This window comes from Trachurus japonicus, chromosome 13 (assembly GCF_045865225.1).
Source record: "Trachurus japonicus isolate A0001 chromosome 13, Traja_1.0".
Classification (NCBI taxonomy): domain Eukaryota; kingdom Metazoa; phylum Chordata; class Actinopteri; order Carangiformes; family Carangidae; genus Trachurus; species Trachurus japonicus.
Window position 1 is genome coordinate 27,364,626 of NC_140919.1, and position 19,956 is coordinate 27,384,581.

The following is a 19,956-nucleotide window of genomic DNA, read 5'->3' on the forward strand; positions in this document are numbered from 1 at the left end:
CTCTGAGAGGAACAAGCACACTAAAAGAAACTAAACTGACTCCTTCTGACAAGCAGCATGACTGGGAAATGACTCATCCTCAGACGGGAGAGGGGGGTTGTGTTTTTCTGTGTTTGTGTGTAGCCTACTTTGGTTAAAGTGTTTACCTGAACCAGTTTACAGTCACCTCAGCGATTATCACACTAACAAATACATTAATCGTGTGTAGACTCTCCGATCAGGCAGATGGTTTCTTCTTTGAACTAATAATAAAGATGGCGTGCTGACATTTACTGCATATTGAAAATGAAATCCATTCATCCATTTCCTGTTCTCACTCTGCTATTGTTCTGTTCACAAACACGTTTGTGTTTCACAGAGGATGATGGAGCATGACTTTATCTCCCTGCTAAAAACACTTTGCAGAGCAGGGCGATCAAGATTATTCTGATTTCATTTCATCTTGAACTGCAGGGATTAGTTGACTGATCATTAGTAGGGAGTTGCAAAGGGAAGGAAAATTTCCAGTAATAGCCTATTCCAGGAACTTTCCATGGGACGTTAAATTGGGGAATTTTTTTTTTGAAATATTCCAAATAGGAAATTTTCCTTGGGAATTATGGGAATTAGTAGGACTTTATGGGAATTAACTGGAAATTGTGGGTAATTAAAACTAACTGCATCATATCAACAAAAACATGAATGTTGAGTAAAATAAAATTAGTTTTGCAACCCCAATCATTAGTAGGTCAACAGTGGGTAAATTGTATTAAAAGTTAACCGTTGCTTCAGTCATCATGCAAAACTTCAGACTATTTACCCACTAAATGTTTTCAAATGTGATGATGTGCTGCTCTTCTTTGTCATAATTCACTGTAGACTGAATGTTTTGTATTTTAGACTGGTGAATAAAACAAGCAGCATGAATACATCACTTTTGTGTTGGTAAACTATTGATGGAACATTCAAAGATCTTTGAATCCTTGGTCAAGACCCATTGTCCAAAGAGAGGAGCTGCCTGGCACCAGAGCATTTCTCTAGATTACAAAGCTGACTGACTCATCTATCGATTGAATCATTTACTGGTCAAATGATACTTGAGTTCATCAGTTATTAATTGGATAGAAGACTATTTAAAATCAGCAAAATTAGTCACAGACCCCTACTTCACATTAGTGTTAGTGGAAGTTCGGCTTTAGATAGCAACACAAACCCTGGACATTATAGATTTTTCAAGCCATGTCAATATTTTAGAGCTTAAAAGATTTGTTATTGATATGCTGACCAACTCAAGGGTTAGGGTTAGGGGTTAGGGTTGTATCAAAGCCTCAATCCACAGGTAAAGGCATAAAGCCTGTATTCAGAAACTGAAAATATGGGGTATTTGTGCTTTGTTGTGATGTCCCCCAAAAAAGCACAACTTACAGAAATGTTATTATTATAATTAGAGGTTGTGAAAGTAAACTAACAAACAAACAATGTGATTTCTTAATTACCTCCCAACTATATTCCACCATCACCCTGATCTATCAGCTGATAAAGGCTCCTATCCAATTATCAAAACCAAATACACAACAGGGCAGTAACGTCATACTAGTAGATCCATTATCTTTTAACCATTTATAACATTTTATCTATCAAATGTCAGAAAATGCGCCTGCTATAGTTACACAAATCTCTCCAAACCCCCAAAATGTTCCGTTTAAAATCAGGCATGAAAAGAAAAGCAGCATAATGCTCAATCAGGGAGAGAAAACCGTGTTGGCAGCTGTTGAGGAACAGGCAGTTACTGAAGTCACCTGTTCACAACAGTCTGCTGTCAGCAGCTTTAACACATTTACTTCTGATCCTGGCTGTGTGATAGCTTCTGAATATACTCAGTCTTGAAATGTATGAGATAGCCTACACACTCTCACTTTTCATTCATTTCATTTGGGAATATAACATCCTGTGTTTCAGACAGATGGGTTACAGCTAAAAGTCTACAGGCCACATTATCTGCAGCCACAGACATTTGACTATGGCGCAAGTAAGATCAGATGAATACCAGCCAAACATGGGTGTGGTTTCATGTGGGCACACTACAACAGATGTGAGACAAAACACAAATGGCCCTAGGCTGTGCAGATGTTGAAAAGTCACATGTTGACGTTTTAATGACGTAGATTAAACATAGTGCACAACAATACGCCTTTGACAGACAGTCTAGTATTCTCTTTTTAGCAAAGTGAACTTTATGGCACGTTTTGTAGTGTTTTTATTTGTGTGAAGTCGCCCAGAGTAAGCCAGAAATGTACACCGGAAATATGAAGACATTCCTTCAAAATAAAAGTAAGAAATGCCTGCCAAAAAAGAACCTTTTAAAAATTACAATGTACAAAATTAAATGATGTATCATAAATTTAAATGTTGAGATGTCACAATAAAGGTTCAGTGTAATAGGATGTAAGCCATTAGTCAGAGGCCTTACTTGTCTCAAGTGGAGGATCTTGTAGCTTTGTTGCAAAAGTGAATGATAGTGAATCAATAATGGAATTAATTGTTCATTGTATAAAAACAAATGTTTCTACTTTATATCATATTTTGTTTTGATTTGATTTATTTATTTATTTTTACAGCTGGATTGTCCTTCCCCTGAGTTGAGGCATTATTCGTATTTTATTTTGAAGGCTGTGACAGGACGTGTGTCTGTATGTGGGGTCTGGCTTGGAAGATAGATAGACTTTATTTTATTTTCCATCTTGTCTCAAGTCGACGCTGCTCAGTGATGTCCTGTATCACACAACACTATTCAATCCAGATCAATATCGACACTTGCCTTTCGCCACCACCGACAAACTTTAAAAAATGCACATTGTTCATTGTGGATAAAATTGGTCATTACGGTGGTTTTAACTAATACTACTCTGTTCAACTTCACTGAGAAGCTCTAAAATAACTCCCCAGTGGGACTTCCTCAGTTTTACATTTACATGAAGCTGTTTTAATTCAACTTTACCTTAGTTCACCGGCGGCTCTCTGGTCGACACACGCGGCTGCAGCTCTCTCTTCTCCGGGAAGACTTCGGTGCTCTCCGCTCCTCTCCCCGCGCTGTCAGCTCGATGATGTCCGGAGCTTCTCGGTCAGGTCCCTTGTTTTCACGACAACAGTAAAAGCACAGAGACAGGAGGAGCTCTGGCTCACGGATTCAAACCGCCCTCACTCATCTCACGGCTCCACCAGATTATGTGATGCCTTCAAGTGCGACACGGACATACGAGAATTACCGCGCTGAGGCTGTTTATCGAGCAATTGCATAGAGGATAATAGGTGATAATAATAATATTAATAATAATAATATAAAAGTGCAAAAAACAAAACATTAGGGGACTCGTTGGGGAAAAACAAAACAAAACAAAAGCAAAACAAAAAGAAAACAGTAGCCTAACAGAGAAGGTGAACATCAGACATTTTAATTCAACATAAAACAGCAGTAAAATAAAAATAAAAAATAAGAATAAATAAAAGGAGCTATAAATTACAGTAACAAAAGCTATTTTTATGACTATTGGTTGTCCTAACGTCTCAAGGGAGGGAACACTTTCAGGTTACTCCTATTCAGGACATTATGGTTACTATATCATGACTGACATGTGGACTGTGACGTTTGCCACAGCACCTGGACAACTTTGTCAAAGTAAAGGTCTGTCATACAAAGCAGAGTATCCATACCCAGGATAACTGATAGTTATCTGGGTTAACTAAATTTAACCTGTGACGCTGGTTATCAGCTGGCTCAGAAAACTGAGAACCAAATAAAGCTCTTGATATGATATAAGAGGAAGCACGTCCTAAAGTGTTATTCAACAATGTGAGATGAAGATGACATGACTGGAAATGGTTTCTCAATATGAGGTCAGACTAAAAAGTGTTATGAACATGCAAATTAAAAAAAATCCAAGGTAATGTCAGACTGTTTCTGTCAGAGCAGAGTTCATGCCTGACTCTGATCAATCAGTCTGACTGAAATGTTAAAATGTATAAATCATATTTATGATGTTGAAAAGTGTTGTTCTAAACAAAGTCATTCAGAGGTTTAGTTTTTATTATACCCAGTTCTGGTCACAGATTCTCCTTATGTTATTCTGATAAGCAGCAATGACAAAGAGTAAGCTTCATCACTGTCAGGATCCTAAAGAAGAATCTTTGTTCAGTTGAAATGAAGCCATAATAGTCACTGTGTGATAAACTCTAGGTCTGTTTTAAAACAGAGTTGTCACATGCAAAGTCTGGAGCAGCTAAACAATTCAAATGATTTATGCAAATGTTCCACTCACTATTTTATTCCTGGAATGAAGACTCAAGAGGGCTCTTTTTCTCAGGGATCTGATTGGTCAGTAGTTTTGATCTGATCCCATGTTTACCTTTCACCATGGTGATTTACCCCAGTGAAAAAGTGAACCACTGTGGTAGGATAACATCAAATCTTTCTATGTAGCACAGGCCTTTGGAGCTCTCTGATAGAAACCAGGATACTAAGGCAAGTAAACACATTGTCCATGTTTCCAAACAGTCTCTGTGGCACATGGAGGCTGAGATAATGAGAAATAAAGACACAACCAGAAACCTGAGGCTGTTATGAATACAGAAAGATAAATTACCAGGTCTTTCATGTTGTTCCAGTCTGCCTAACAGTGCTTTGGAGCATCTATTAGTGTTAGCTAATTGTCTAGATAACATTGCATGGGTATTGGAATTGGCTTGGGAGGCTGACATTATAAACATTCCCAGCAACGCAGCAACATCCACAGCTGCAAACGCCACAGTAGATCACGGAGACAACATTAGTCTAACTGCCTCAAGTGAAGTGCTTTGCGTTGGTCTCACCTACTCCTTGGCCTGCAGCTTCATCAAGTGTCGGGCACTATTGGTACAGAAGAGCCTGTGAAGGTGGCTCAGGACAGAGGACCGATCTGATGATGAATTTCAGTGGTGCAAATTTCTCTCAGGCCCTGAGCTGTTGCCCACATCGTCTAGCCTCCATTGAGATTTAGAAGCACTAAAGTTCTTGTTTGAGATTATTTAGTTTCGCTCGCCAGACCCTCCTCCAGAGATTACTAAACAACATCTTTATAGTGAAGGAGTTTCTGTGCACTACAGTCCCTCCACAGGTGGAGGTCAGTGCTCTCAGGGAGGACCAGAAACTTGAGGATTAAAAGAAAAACCTGGCACACATCAGTGATTTGTGTGCTCCAGGCTTTTTTTCCCATTCTTCAACATCTTTATAGCATTTGGCAGAAAACAACTGTTTCACAGAAAGGCAAGGAATGTAGGAAATACAATGATATAAATGTAAACCTAGAAATAAAGGAAGTCTACATGTTAAATGAGACCTGGAAGGAATTCACTTACATTTTATCCTTTGTTGGGTGCTGTAGTAACAGCAGATGGTTCTAATGCTTTGATACAGGTGGTGTGGTTGCGGTTCAGTGGTTTGTACTACATACAGCAAGAAGGTTCTAGGTTCGAATCCCAGGCTTGGGGCCTTTCAGCGTGGAGTTTGCATGTTCTCCCTGTGTATGTGTGGGGTTTCTTCAGCTTCCTCCCACAGTCCAAAGACACACACACACACAAGGTTAACTGGTGACTCTGAAGTGCTTGTAGGTGTGAATGTGTGTGAAAGACCAGCAACCTGTCCATGGGGTTCCCCACCTCCACCTTATGCCATCGGGGATATGTATTGGATTGGCTCCCCACCCCAAACAAGTGAATCAGTTCCCCAACTACAAAATCTTTCAGAAATGCTAGTGCCCCTCGGCCACCTAGTGGTGGGTCAAACTGGCTCTAACAGTTGGACCTGCTTGTTGCCCCATGGGCAAAGAGCAGGTTAAACCTGCTTCAACAAAATCCACATTGAGTTAAAGGAGTTAAAGGCTCAGGGAGGAGGACTAACAAGAAAGCTGAACTTCCAGTTTGAAACACACGTTCTGGCAAATCTATCACCTCCCTCATTTATAGTGAGATGTAATAAATCCCTAATGAGGAGCACAACGTGGTTATTTCACTCTGGGCCAGAAAAGTGATGAGATGAGCAGTAATAAATGTTTTACCTTTGCCTATACCAGCTTCCCCGCTACAGGACATCACCATTTGAGTTCACACTGACATCGCCAGAGAACCAATAACCAGTTAACTACGGTGACAATATACAACATGACTGATTTGCAGTCCCGTCAGTGATCAAAGGTATGAAGCTCACCAACCAAAGGAAACAACCTGTACAATGTCACTTACACAACATCCTACAGTCATCTCAAGAGGGCAGTTCACTATAAGACAGGTGCACACAGGTAACATCTGAGCCTTTATGTGATACAACTGTAGGAGGGATGTCACCTTCTTAAATTGGTCAAACACTAGCTGTTTGACAGATTGTACCAATGACAAAGCTTGTCACACTTCCATTTCCTTTTTATTACTGTCAAAACATCTATAAACGAGACACAACATGGGGAAAAAAAATAATTATCAAGAAAACATAAATTCCACAACTCATTATTCTCTTTTTGTTTTCTTATTTTAGGAACTTTGCCCCACGTTTCTTTTCTCAAAATAACACTATAAAAAAACTACTTGGTGAGAGAAAGGCCTCTTGACAACTTGGCTGACACAGAGACAACCTCTGATGGGATGTGAGTGTACCCAGAGTCCACAGGGATGATTCTGTAGTCCATAAATGTGTATTTTTCCTTTTTCTTAAACAATAAGGAGATTCCTTGTGTATTTGTGGTTTTTGTTTTGTTTGCTTTCTCTCCCTCCTCCTTTTTGGTGTTGCAACGTAGTCTGCTATGACGCTGACCATGTCTTCCGCCATTCCACAAACTCATCTAGCAGCACTGGCCCTGCAGACAAAACAAGAAGAAAAGTCAGTGAAACACGGACAAATTTCAATCAAAACAAAAAGGTACAAATGTAAATAAAATAGGTCAACTTTGGTTTTGTTTTTTAGTTATTTATGTTGTGCATTTTATGTACACCAAAAAAGGAAATTATGTTTATTGTGTCTAATTGTTAAATGGTCCATACACAAATATATAATTGATCACAAAAAAACATTGGTTTACACCAACTTCTGCCTTTGTGCTGTTGACCAGTTGCTAACTGTTACAGCAGCTCTAGGTCTCAGAGAGGTGGATGCAGCTGTTGCATCATCTAGTGTCATGTAAGCCCTGCTCTGCTGACTGACATCTGTATCCACATGTGAAAATAGCTACAACAAACAGCAGCAGGTCAACAACCTACAGGGAGTTACCAAATCTAGATTCACTCCGGAGGCATCGGGTTAACTTGAAAAGTTTTGAGTTTTACATCCATGTTGGATTTCCTCAGTGGATAGGTCGATCTAACACCACTGTCTCATGATATTAAGCCATGTTGTGCTTCATTCATATTCCCAACAGGCACAATGTTCACATCCCTTAGAGAGCAAGAGTGAAGAGGTCCACCTTGAGGATGGGACTGTTACTCATTGAATGTGATTAACCTCTCTTCACATCCCCTCAGCTTTTACAATCACACTCATATTTACATCAGAGACAGTTACTGCAGTCCTGACACGGCATCTCTGTAGCCAGAGGCCCAGATCCAATCCGCCCCCTAAAGACTCAGTCACTTACAGCTGATGTCAGTTAAGTCAGTGAGGGTTCAGGGCCTGAGTGAGTCTGTGAGGATCAAAACGTTGTTGACTCGGTCCAGTCTGGGACAGATAATTTACCATTTACTTTCAACACGCACAAGGTGTGTGAGGGACAGACTCAAAACAACTGTTCTTGGATCAGATCTGATCAAATCATCATCAATAATCACAAACTACACACAGTTGTGACAAGCAACATTAATACTGACAGTAAACATCTTTTTTTTTTTTCCTATGCCTCGCCCATTAACAATGGGCTCTTTGCACAGCTCCACTACTTCCTGAACTTAATGCCGCTCCTTTGTTTCCTGTCTTACATTATTGGACAAACTGATTAATCCAGGTGTGTCTGAGTAGTCACAATGCTCAGACACACCTGGATTAATCAGGTTGTCCAATAATGTAAGACAGGAAATGAAGGAGCAGCATTAAGTTCAGGAAGTAGTGGAGCTGTGCAAAGAGCCCATAAAGATACATGGGAGCTCTGTCTACGTTTGTTTACTGTTTTTCTTTCTTTTTTAACACTCGCGTTCTGACAGCATCCCATATATTTGACTTCACAATGCTATGAACTTCCCGTGAACGCGCCTCTAAGGTGTCAGATTGGAACTGGGGCATAGTCGCTAAGCTTGAAGCATCACTTGTTTTCCAGGAACTCCTTTCACTGATACTGAGCTGTGACTAAAGCTTTACTGTGGGACGGCTGGAAAATCCACTCACAGGCTCCATCTTCATCGTAGTTACTGAGGTCTGTGTTGATGGTCCTGCTGAACTCCAGAACGTTATACCACTGGTCCTTATTCATCCCCTTGTACTTGGACTGCTGTGGGAGAGAAAAGAAAAACAGAGTGGCAGTGAAGAAATAACAGAGAGGGGAAGAGGGCGGCGAGAGAAATGACTGCTCTTCAGCCCATCCCCAAAAAAAACGAGAGCTTCAAGTTACCTCCAGGAACTGGTTAAAGACTGGGAAGAGAGGCCATGTTCTGCCCAGCAGTAAAGCCAGCATGGATTTAGCTGTGTCCATGTCCAAACTTCTCTGGTCCTTATCCTGATGACAAAACAGGGACAAAGACAACAGGTTGAGATGACAGAAATGGTGAATTTCAGTCTTTTTGGATCCTGTGACTCCTGCTGGTGGAAACGTTTCCAGAGCTCTAGATTGATATTCAATATGATTATCATTTTATTTTATTTTTTGGGGGAGTGATGATTCAGAGACCAGTGAAGGAAGACTGCTAACCTGTCGACAGTCAGAGGTGAAAACACTGCAATAATCAGGGACATTACTCAAGATGTATTTGTTAATGATGTGAAAGAAATCTGTTGGTCTGAAGTCTTAGCAGCCAATAATCCTGAAATTGCTCTATTGAAGTTTAACAATTTATTTTTGCCTCTAGTGGAGAAACATGCACCACTACAGAAGTCCACTGTCAGGAATGCCAAAACACCCTGGTTAGATAAAGAAATTAAAGATGCTATGAGAATGAGAGATCAAACGAAAAAAACTGCAAGTATAACAGGAAATATATGTGACTGGGACCTCTATAAGAAAATGAGAAACTCTGTTACCAAACTTAACAGGAAAAAAAAGAAAATTTACTTTGAAAAACGAGTTAACGAGGTAGGAAATGATAGTAAAAAACTATGGAACATTTTAAATGATCTGACAGGGAGAAAAAACAAAACGAATCCATCCTTTATGGAGGCAAATGGTAAGTTCATCACCAAGTCAAATGAAATTGCAAACTATTTAAATGATTATTTTATTAGCAAACTAGAAAAAATAAGAGGAAACATGTCTAATCTAAGTAATGATATATCTCACCTATTAATAAGAAATAAAATCATGAATGGAAAAAACCCCAAGTTCAAACTGGAGAATATAAGCACTAACAAGGTAAAGGATTTCCTAAAAAATTGCAAAGACAAACCATCGGGTGTTGATGGCCTTGACAGCAGGCTTCTCAAAATAGCTGTTGATCAGATAGCTCCTGCATTAGCCCATATAATTAATTTAAGTTTTATGTGTGGTACATGTCCACAAGCATGGAAGCAGGCGAAAATAATCTCACTGCCAAAAAACAAGAGAATGCCCTTTTCCAGCTCAAATAGCCGTCCTATAAGTTTATTACCAGTATTAGGAAAAATAATGGAAACGATTGTATTTGAACAAATTAATAATTATTTATCTGCTAATAACATTATCTGTAACTCTCAACATGCTTATAGAAGGGCTCACTCCACGGCAACGGCGCTGACTAGCATGTCTGATGATTGGCTTAGAGCAATTGATAACAAAAATATGGTTGGTGTTGTATTTCTGGATTTCTCAGCTGCTTTTGATGTAATTGATCATCACTTACTACTAACAAAACTGTCCTGCTATGGCTTTGAGCAATCTGCACTTAATTGGTTTTATAGCTATCTATCAAACAGGACACAAACAGTATTTTTTAACGGCAGCTACTCAGAAACCAAAACCACGACATGTGGAGTACCTCAAGGGAGCTGCCTTGGTCCTTTATTATTCAGTATTTTCACAAATGATTTACCGTATGTATTAGAGAAGACTAACACAGTTATGTATGCGGATGACGCAACCATATATACATCAGCATCTACTAATAATGTATTAGAAACTATTATGAATAAGGAACTAGAAAGTGTGGCTGAATGGGTTAAAGAAAACAAGCTGGTCCTGAACATATCTAAAACCAAGTGCATGATTGTAGGCTCAAATCATAATATTGATAGAAATCCTGTATTAAATATTAAAATCAAAGATATCACTATAGACCAGGTACATGAGACCAAATTGCTGGGAGTGACAGTTGACAACAAATTATCATGGAAAAAACACATTAATAATATGATTGCAAAGATGGGTAGAGGTATATCAATTCTAAGAAGACATGCAACTTTTATAAATATAAACATCTTGAAAACAGCAATCCAATCGATAATATTATCACATCTCGACTATTGCCCAGCAGTTTGGTCAAATGCCACTGGAGACATGTTAAATAAACTACAATGTATACAGAATAGAGCTGCCCGCACAATACTTAAGTGTGACTACAGGACAAGGATAATTTCTATGCACAAGAAACTTAACTGGTTACTGGTCAAAGACAGACTATTGTACTCACTGTTTGTTGTTATTAGAAATATATCTGTCCTAAAAACACCTGTTATCTTGTTTAAAAACCTCGCTTTTAGTGCAGAGAGTCATAAATATATCACCAGACATGCAGCTGTAGGAAACTTTACATTACCTAAAGCAAGATCTAACGCCATCAAGCGTACGGTGTTGTATAGAGGTATGAAAGAATGGAATTCACTGCCGAAAAATATCAAACTCACCACGAACACAAAGAAATTCAAAATATTAATAAAACAGCATTTATCAAAGTAAGACAACATGGTATATTTATATATGGAGTATATTTCGATGGATATAGGATATGTGTTATTATAATGTATATTCGGTAGAATGAATGTATATACAAGTATGATGTGTGATGTGTAATGATGTATACATATATGATATGTAGAAATGTGGGTAATCGGATTAGTATGTGAACAATTAATATAACGAAGAATGAAGAATGAATGAAGCACAGTTAAGAAATGTAAACACTTATTCTGTTTTTGTTTTGTTAGGTTAAGCATATCGCTCACTTGTTTTTTTTGTTTTAAATTTTTATAATGTTTTTGTTTTGTGTTTTCAACTGTATATTTGATACTGTTGGACCCCAGGAAGAATAGCTGTGGCGTTGCTGCAGCTAATGGGGATCTTAATAAACAAATAAACAAATAAACTTCTCATTCCATCTTTGGTTTTTCCTTGTGGTAAACAGTAGAAGAGCTGTGTTTACTGAGCAGCTGACCAGGAATATGCTTCAACTTGCCACCTGGCAATTCAAGTGTTTCACTGTCCTCCCTGATTATTCTCTATGACAGTAGTAGCTTGTCATCAGTCATTTGCCTTGTTGTACCAGGAAACACACCCAAAAATGATGTCATGCTGTCCTGGGATACACCTGTACTCACAGCAGCCAGGTGAATGGTTTAACCACTAGAGGTCAGCAAAGACAACATCTTCATGTGGCGTTTGGCTACTTTTAACACAAACAAACAAACAAACAAACTAACTAAAAAGAAGAAACCAAACTCACCCTGGCAAAGTCAAAAGCGTATCTGTAGATGTTTTTGAAGGCTGCAGAGTCGTTGAGCTCACTGCGAAGGTAATCCAGTTTGCCCTGTAACCTTTCCGTGCAGTCACATCTGCAAGTAGGTGAAGGACCATATGTATGACACATAACACACCATTCACTAGATCTTTTTTTTACAAGTCTACTGACAACTAAATCCAGTGAGGTAAGATTGCATCAATGTGCAAGTATGTGTACATTCGTCTGGGATGATCTGTGTGAGTTTTGCACTTAGGGAGTCAAGACATTTAGGCATTCTGGTTGTGATAGTAAATGTTAGTCTGCCAAAGATAAAAAGTACATGTGTGTGAACGTGTATGTTAATCATATAATAGATGATCATACTGAACAGCATGTGAAGCTTGTTTTGATAGGATATAAAATAAATGGGGGAGACAAGAACAAAACAAAGTCTTATATTTAACCTCCATTTAGAGAAGAGATAGTTACAATAAAAGGTTTCTTACTGTAATAATGTCATTCCCTTGAGCCACTCCTCTTTCGTGAAGAACCCCATATTTACTGCCTCTAGGTGCCAGGCTAAAACTAACATGATAATCTGCAAGAAAGAGACAAACTTTCATTCTAGCTGTCATTTAAATCCACATCGGTACATATGCACAGGGTCTTCATTCCCTCTGTCTTCACACTGTGAACCGTCTGCTTTCCTGAGGCTGTAAAAATATTTCCAAGCAGTGAAACTTGAAGGAGAGTTGTGCAAAAAAACAAGCAAACAAGGGTAAAATGGCAACAGACATACAGATATCTGATTTGTGTAAAATGCCTTATGGGATTTCATGCAGCTGAAAACTAACTTGTATAAAAAATAACTATTTCAATCTTTAATCTGCCAGTGTTAGTGTGTACCGTATGTTTTCGGGTTGGTAAATAGGTGCCAATTAGTAGACAAGTTATTAGCCTAATATCTCCAAACTGCTGCCGTCTACAACATGTCGCCCCTCTTTAAGAGGAGCATCCTTCATAACCACATCAGTGCTGCTCTTAGTGGTCTTTAGTGTTGGTTAACTCTCTGATTTCTCAGTTTGAGTGCAAGATGCCGGATAAGCATGGGCCACAGCCAGGGACTCACATTCTCTGGTTCCACACCAATGTCTTCGCAGAACTTTTCCATGGCCTCTGGACCGACCACCTTGTCAGGGCCAGCATACTCCAGGAACCAGGCCAGGCACTTCTTATTGGAGAACACTTTCTCAGAGCTGATGAGCTTCGCACCACGGATCTGAGGTCGAGTGAAACTGCAACAAAGGGCTCAGTTTTAAAACCAACTCTGCTCATTTCCAGAACAGCTGATCTCAGTCAGTTCAGTCAACTCTGAGTATGTTCACTCAGACCATGTACATGAGGAATATAAAAAGCCATTATGAGTGGAGATTCAACAATTCACCATGGCAACGAGTAAATAAACAGCAAACAGCATTTATCATTAAAATAGCAGCAGCAGTGAAAGAGTCTGAGCTGGAGAAAAGAATCAATTAGTTCAAACGATTACATTTTATTCAGTTTCGTCTACTAGATCACGATATTCAGCTTTACATTTCTGTAATGTTTATTGGGATTAATCTTGTTTGTTAGGGTTAAAGGTTATAGCTACAACTTTTTCATCAAAAGGATACATTTTTTTAAAATAATGCATCCACAGAATGTCTAGAGGGGTGCAGAATAAAAGTATTAATTTTACAGAATTTTTTAAAAATAGTATATAAATAATTGTTTAATAAATTTTAGCGGGTCCGAAATATATAAATATTTACATCTGGTTACGTTGGCAACGTCGGCATGGAATGATCTCTGTGGCAACAGCATTAGAATGTTGATGTCATGTGTCTACTGCTATCCACAAGTTTCCGAACGTCATCTATGGTCAAAACTGGCTTCCGGTTTGCCGGTTTGGTGGAATTTTACATTTACGTTTCCATGGTTTTCAGGCGTTGTCATAGTTGCGGTAAACGCATGGATCTATTAACGCTGGCTTTTCACAGATGTCAATTTGTGTGATATCCACTGTTAAAAGCTGCTGTGATGATCCATGCGTTTTACAGATTTTCATTGGGGGGAAAAAAAAAAAAATCCATGCATTTACCGCGGCTACTGAAACCATGGAAACGTAAACATAACATTCCAAAACCGGTAAAACAGGCTACGTTTTTGACGTTCGGAAAAAGGTGGATAACTGGCAACCAGTAAAACGGAAGGTTGGAGCGAGAGCAGTGTGAGTGGAACACCTACTGGCCAGGAGGAATTAGAAGTAGTAAGCGATATTTTTGTGTTAATATAAGTTATATCTTCCAACAGCAATCACTTACATAGAGTGTTTGGACCGAAACACGGGTCTGTCAGTCACTTTGCTCTGCTCTGAGCCGAGGAGAAAACTTTTCTCGTATCCTACAAGTTTTATCCAATGAGGAGAGAGAACGGCATGCAGGGCTGTGTGTGCAGCCAAGGGATGCGCCTGAATGTGGTGACGTAGGGACGAGGACGTTATGGTGCGTTCAAGGCAACTCGTGTTTTCCGACCTGTGAAGTCGTACCAGTTCGATCTGGTACGAGTTCACGGGTGGGAAGTTACGAGTGGCCGTTATAGTTACTTTCACAGGTAAAACAGGTCGGAAAAACACGAGTGGGTTGCCTGGAACGCTACAAAGTCGTAAGTCATGACTTGAAGCTGTAATTTACGGTTTCAAAAGCCTGCCTGGAACGCAGCATTAGCCAAAACGACCGGATCGCTTACTTCTGCTTTAAAAGTTGAAATATATTTATCCGGCTGTGACTTGATGGACACAAATAAGATGAAGATATAAATGAAACAGATCAGACACAAGTTTATTGAGCTATGATTGCAACCTCAGATTGATCAGATGATTTACAGTAAAAAAAAATAAAAAAATACAGGTTGAAGCCGAGTGCAGCTCATCAAGTTGTATGATTTTAATTAACTTCCAACAAAAACCTGGCAGATGCTCTTTCAAAGTGAACTGGTGCAAACAGGTTTAATTAGCCACTGTTCCCAACCTGCAGTGCTGGCAACAACAACAAACATGACATGATGTATACATGTACAGACAATTCCTGAGCTGTTGTAAAACCCCTTGAATTAAAAATGAAAAGTCCACACCCACTTTCACACCGTTTACATACTTATAGTTGAAGTACTAACTATACTGACACTTAGACACTTCTCTCCTGCTGTGGACTGAGACTGGACCAAATTCTTCCTTGCAACACACGCGGAAAGTGAGAAGGTGAGGGGGATCAGTGCGCCCACTGCCAGGTGAAAGACAACCCTGCCAGTCCTTTTTCGGCCTACTGCAGGTTCAACCAATGACTGTCCTCGCCAGCAGAGCGCCTCAAGCTCTAACTAGCTTCTTATTACAGGTCAGAGCAAAGGGCTCCAGAAGCAAAAGCAGGACCAAAACTGAACCACACACACAGTCTGATGGTTTTGTAAAATATGAACAATTATGAGAGGAGGAGATTTCTTGCAGTGCAGATCGATGACTATGGGGGCATAGGTTAAAATGTAAATGGATGTGTGTGTCTGTTTACCTTGTAATTTTACACTTGTGCCCATGATCATCTGCATCAGGGAGCTTTCTCTTCTTCTTCACAGGCATCACTGAACCTTTAACGGGCCTCACTAGCTGGACTACATGTAGCAAAAGATAAGGAAAAAAAAGTCACATCACATGTTATTAGAAGGTAGGAAAGATGACACATTCATAAACCAAAAATGTGACATCTGCATAAGGATGAGAGGTGCAGGATGCAGTACAGTACCTGTGTGCCTCTGGCTGCCTCGTCCATTCAAATCTAACCGATCCTGGAATAAAAGAAATCCAACAGTCAGGTAAATCGTAACTGCACATCACTTTGTAGTACAGTAGCTTAACATTTCAATTTCACCAAAGTTATCACTGTTCACTACTCACAAGCTTGTCCAGTGTTTCTGATTGCCAGGTGGCAAAGGTTGCCTCTATAAGTAAAACACATAATCAGCACATGCAAGATATCTTTACTACCGTACTCAAAATGTCAAGCATAAGAAAATTGCAATCTCAAAACACAAAAGCTAGACATTTAGACATGCAAGTGACTGAGCAAATAGCAAAACTGAACAGTGTAATTTGGCTCAAACACTGAAATTATTTAGTAGGAAAGGTCCATCAGAATAAATGATGTTGTTAGAAGAGCGGTGCAATCTCTGCGGCAGCACAGAAAGTCTGCCTGTCACCAATTTTCATGAAAACTAAATGGCAGAGGTCAACCACTGCTGTTGGTCGATGAGGCCCAATAAGGGCTCCATGTGTCCTTATAAACCCGGCTTTGTGGACTGGAATATACAGTTGCCAAAAACGCACACACCCTTTAACTTGAGGTGGATCTGAATCTGTACAGGTGCCTTAAAACTGTATGTTGCTGCATGTGTTGCTACTTGTAGTAAAATGTTCAAACCACACTATGAGTAAAGGTTTTATTAAAATATGGCATGTATATATAAAAGGTTTCTAATTTACAGTTCATAACAAATGAGAGTCATCATATTGCAAGAGGCAAGTTCTTTATAAGAGAAAGTGTGGCAACAGCATGTTAATCATCTGAGTAACTCTGAAAGAAATATGCTGAACTGCATTTCTTTTTTTTTTTAACAAACAAAAAACAAAAACTGGTCTGACTTAAACACAGCCTGTGGTCAGTTCAGCTGGACTCATAAATGAATGAGTGAATGGACGGATTACTGAATGGGCCCCTGGGCCAGAGCCTCTGTGTAAAGCAGTATTTCTTATTTGAACGTGGCAGAGGACAACAAACCCAAATAGCCACTGATGGACAGTGAAATACTATTGAGCACTCAAGTATTCAAACACTACACTGCAGTTTATAAAGGAATCTGTGAGCTCAACTGTTACCAGCTGTAACAGTGCAGTGTTGAATACAATATTGCTTAATTGTAATTCAAAGACATTAAAATAATTAATGTTATTCTGAAATGGGGCATTATACATAATGTGCACACGCTGGGTATTTTAATCATGCGCCGATTTACACCTGGCACTGTTTAGAGCTTAGGACAAGATGGTATTTATCGCGTCTTCCGTAACCAGGTTATCTGTTATCAGGACACTTTGCAAGTAAGTGAAACGCAAATTGTAAATGTCTTACAAAATGACCCCGCTGATTTAAACACAAAAATATTGAGACAATTGAGAAAAAACAATCGTCAAATTTAGAGACTGCCTTTAACACTCAAATACCAACAACAGTGCTACTTAACTAACGTTACTAACAATAATAATAAAACCATCCATTGAATAAGCGGTAAACAGGATGACCAGACATTGAGCCGCTTATGCTAACTGAACACGGCTAACGAGGCTCGGACGACTGGTGTTACAAACAGCGACCAGATCCCGTACGTTAACTGCTGGCCGATAAATAACCGGAGAAAGTTGGACGTGGATAATAGACGGACTGATAGTTTGACAGTGGTCCGGGCTGCGGGGACTCCTTTTGTTTGTTGGCTCGGCGGGTGTCACAGCTACACAGCTAACGTTAGCTAATCTGTCAACACGCTCACTGCATCTTCATGAACACAGGCCACACGCAGTATAACATTTTGACTCTTTGTTTTTCGATTAACGACAAAATAAGGTCACATTAAACCTTCTAAACACTTACTTTATTTTCAGTTTTCCAACTCTGCGTCTGATAAATTAGCTCCACCTGCTTCTCCGGCACCGTGGTTTCTGTAGTCGCCGGTGTTTCCGGGGGAATGGGCGGAACCATTTACTTTATAGGGGTGTGATGCGTCACAGACGTTCCCACACTGAGTGAAACGTTTGCCCGCACTGGATTTTACGATGACGGGTTAAGAGAAAATGTTTATTTTTATTTTTGTATAAATGACGAATATATTGTTTAATTGAGGCTGCAGTAAATTTAGGAAGAAAAACGACTAATTATAACACCCCCCCTCTGGAGCAATAAAGGTGATGAACTACTTTCTTTCTTTCTCATTTTTTAAAGCCTCTGGAAACCCAAATCCACCAAAGCCTCCTAACCATGTATTTTAGGGTCTTATGTACATATTATTAAACATGTAAAAATAATTAGAAAAAAGTTTCCATCCAAATTGAAAATATTTGTCTTTTAAGGTTTTGTACAGTAGGTTTGAATTGGGCGGAGTTATCTCTGGGATTTATCACGCAATAAATCCTACCCACTCATAAATCGCCACGTCAGTTCTCTCACCCAGCCCCCCAGTGGCGGCGAACAAAACCGTTCTGCTAACGGTCGCTCCTCCACTCTTCTCAAGTCCTCACAACCAGAGCCATGTCAACCCGAGTTGTGTGTGTGTGGCGATTAGCTTTTAGCATTCATTAGCTTTCCAGCGCGACCTGCCCTGTCTGTCTGTCAGTGCCCACAACTCCTCACATCTCCTCTACATGCAGCCGATACAGCCGTTTCTTTTATGTGTGTGTGTGTGTGGGGGGGGGGGGTGTAAATCCGCGATCAGCATTTAGCCTTTATTAGCTTTCCAGCGCGACCTACCTTGTCTGTCTGTCTGTCTGTCTGTCTGTCTGTGTGCCCACAACTCCTCACAACTCCTCTCTACATACAGCCGATACAGCCGGTTTTTTTGGGGGGTGAGGGGAGGGAGGGAGGGAGGGTGTGTGTAAATTGGCGATTAGCTTTTAGCATTTATTAGCTTTCCAGCGCGACCTGCCTTGTCTCAGTGTGTGTGTCTGTCAGCCCCTCCTGGCGCTCACACAGACAGGAGTGACGGTTAAAAGCTTCTTTTTTTCTGTGAGACTACGACCAAAGACGGTTATGACGCTCCAAAACGAAGCTGGTAGTCTAGTTAGCTGCTAAATAGCATCAATCAATCGATGCACGTCCTCCGGTGAGGACTTTTTTTTTTTTTTTTAACGGTCGCCATTGACGTGTTGCTATGACAATGGAGCTGTCAATCATAGCGTTATCTGCCACGCCCACACTGTCCTGACCAGTGGCATCAATAGTGCCTCTATAGCAAAATGAGCTGTTTTTAAACAAGGTTTTCTAATAGTTATGAATAGTTATTGTCACTCAGACTTTTGTGGATGCTTAATGAGGCACTTGACTTTGATATAATATAAGCATTTTTACCATATATAGTCAGGTTTCCAAAGGCTTTAAAGGACCCCGTATGGTTTTACATGATGACAGGAGACAAACCATTGATTACTTAACGGGCACAGTATAACACCAGTTATTTATTTATTTATTTATTTATTTTACCAACATCCGTCTTAGCTTGGTGTGCCTAATAAACTGACAACTAAATAAGGACTGGGTCTCAAACCCACCAGAATTATTGTATGTCACAGCCTAGGTAATGTGACAACCACTGTAGTTTCTGAGGCTGAAACTTTCATTGTGTTCATGCTGAATTCATGTGGCATGATCTTCCCTTACCATTGCACCTAAACATCATCCGAAAGTGATTTTGTTTAATATAACCTATTTTTTTTTTGTCATTTAAATTTTTATTGAACTTTTAAGAAACATACAAATAAGTACAGGTTCAAGATACACATGTTTTCTTTTGTGTATTTTGGTGTTGACATCCTCTCACATACAAAAAGGAGAGATTATGAAATCCAAACAAATATGACATATAAGGAATCCACATGAGAAGAAACTGAGTCCATCAAATAAATGATACAAGGTGCTGCATTTAGTCTTTGGTCTGCTTTGTGTAACTCCAAAAAAGTTCCCAAGAGCTCATCCCGTCTTCCTCTTTGCCTTTCAACCTACAAAGCATAGCTTCATAGGATGCCGTCTCCGCCATTGCACCCAACCACTCCCTCAGAGTAGGAGACACAGCGGTCTTCCAATGTCTTAGAGTCACTCTGGAAGCTGTAATCAGGCCCACCATGATAACAGAAAATGTTCCTTTAGATATATTTGGTAACTGAGACCTGTCCCCTAGAAGACACATAACAGGAGTCAAGGGGACTGCTGAACCACACCATTCACTCAACCTATTTTTATATAATGCTATATCATATTGTCCTTCCCACCAAAATTT

General features: G+C 39.7%; 2 protein-coding genes across 2 annotated transcripts in view; both read right to left on the bottom strand.

Annotated features, from left to right (window-relative positions):
• Nucleotides 1-3,182, bottom strand: part of LOC146976127 (calpain-5-like) — a 29,082-nt gene extending 25,900 nt beyond the window's left edge. The window contains exon 1 of the mRNA XM_085795652.1: nucleotides 2,978-3,182. The gene's annotated coding sequence lies outside the window, so the exon portion shown is untranslated. The remainder of the gene's footprint in view (nucleotides 1-2,977) is intronic.
• Nucleotides 3,183-6,408: 3,226 nt separating this feature from the next.
• On the bottom strand, nucleotides 6,409-17,633 carry LOC146976129 (DCN1-like protein 5). The gene is made up of 10 exons (XM_085795654.1): nucleotides 17,562-17,633; nucleotides 15,815-15,858; nucleotides 15,663-15,705; nucleotides 15,432-15,531; nucleotides 12,959-13,124; nucleotides 12,336-12,427; nucleotides 11,833-11,941; nucleotides 8,598-8,702; nucleotides 8,375-8,477; nucleotides 6,409-6,860 (listed from the first exon to the last, which is right to left on the bottom strand). The coding sequence occupies exons 4-10, from the start codon at nucleotides 15,497-15,499 to the stop codon at nucleotides 6,805-6,807; spliced, it is 699 nt and encodes a 232-aa protein (XP_085651780.1). The 5' UTR covers nucleotides 15,500-15,531; nucleotides 15,663-15,705; nucleotides 15,815-15,858; nucleotides 17,562-17,633; the 3' UTR covers nucleotides 6,409-6,804.
• Between the last annotated feature and the right edge of the window lie 2,323 nt (nucleotides 17,634-19,956).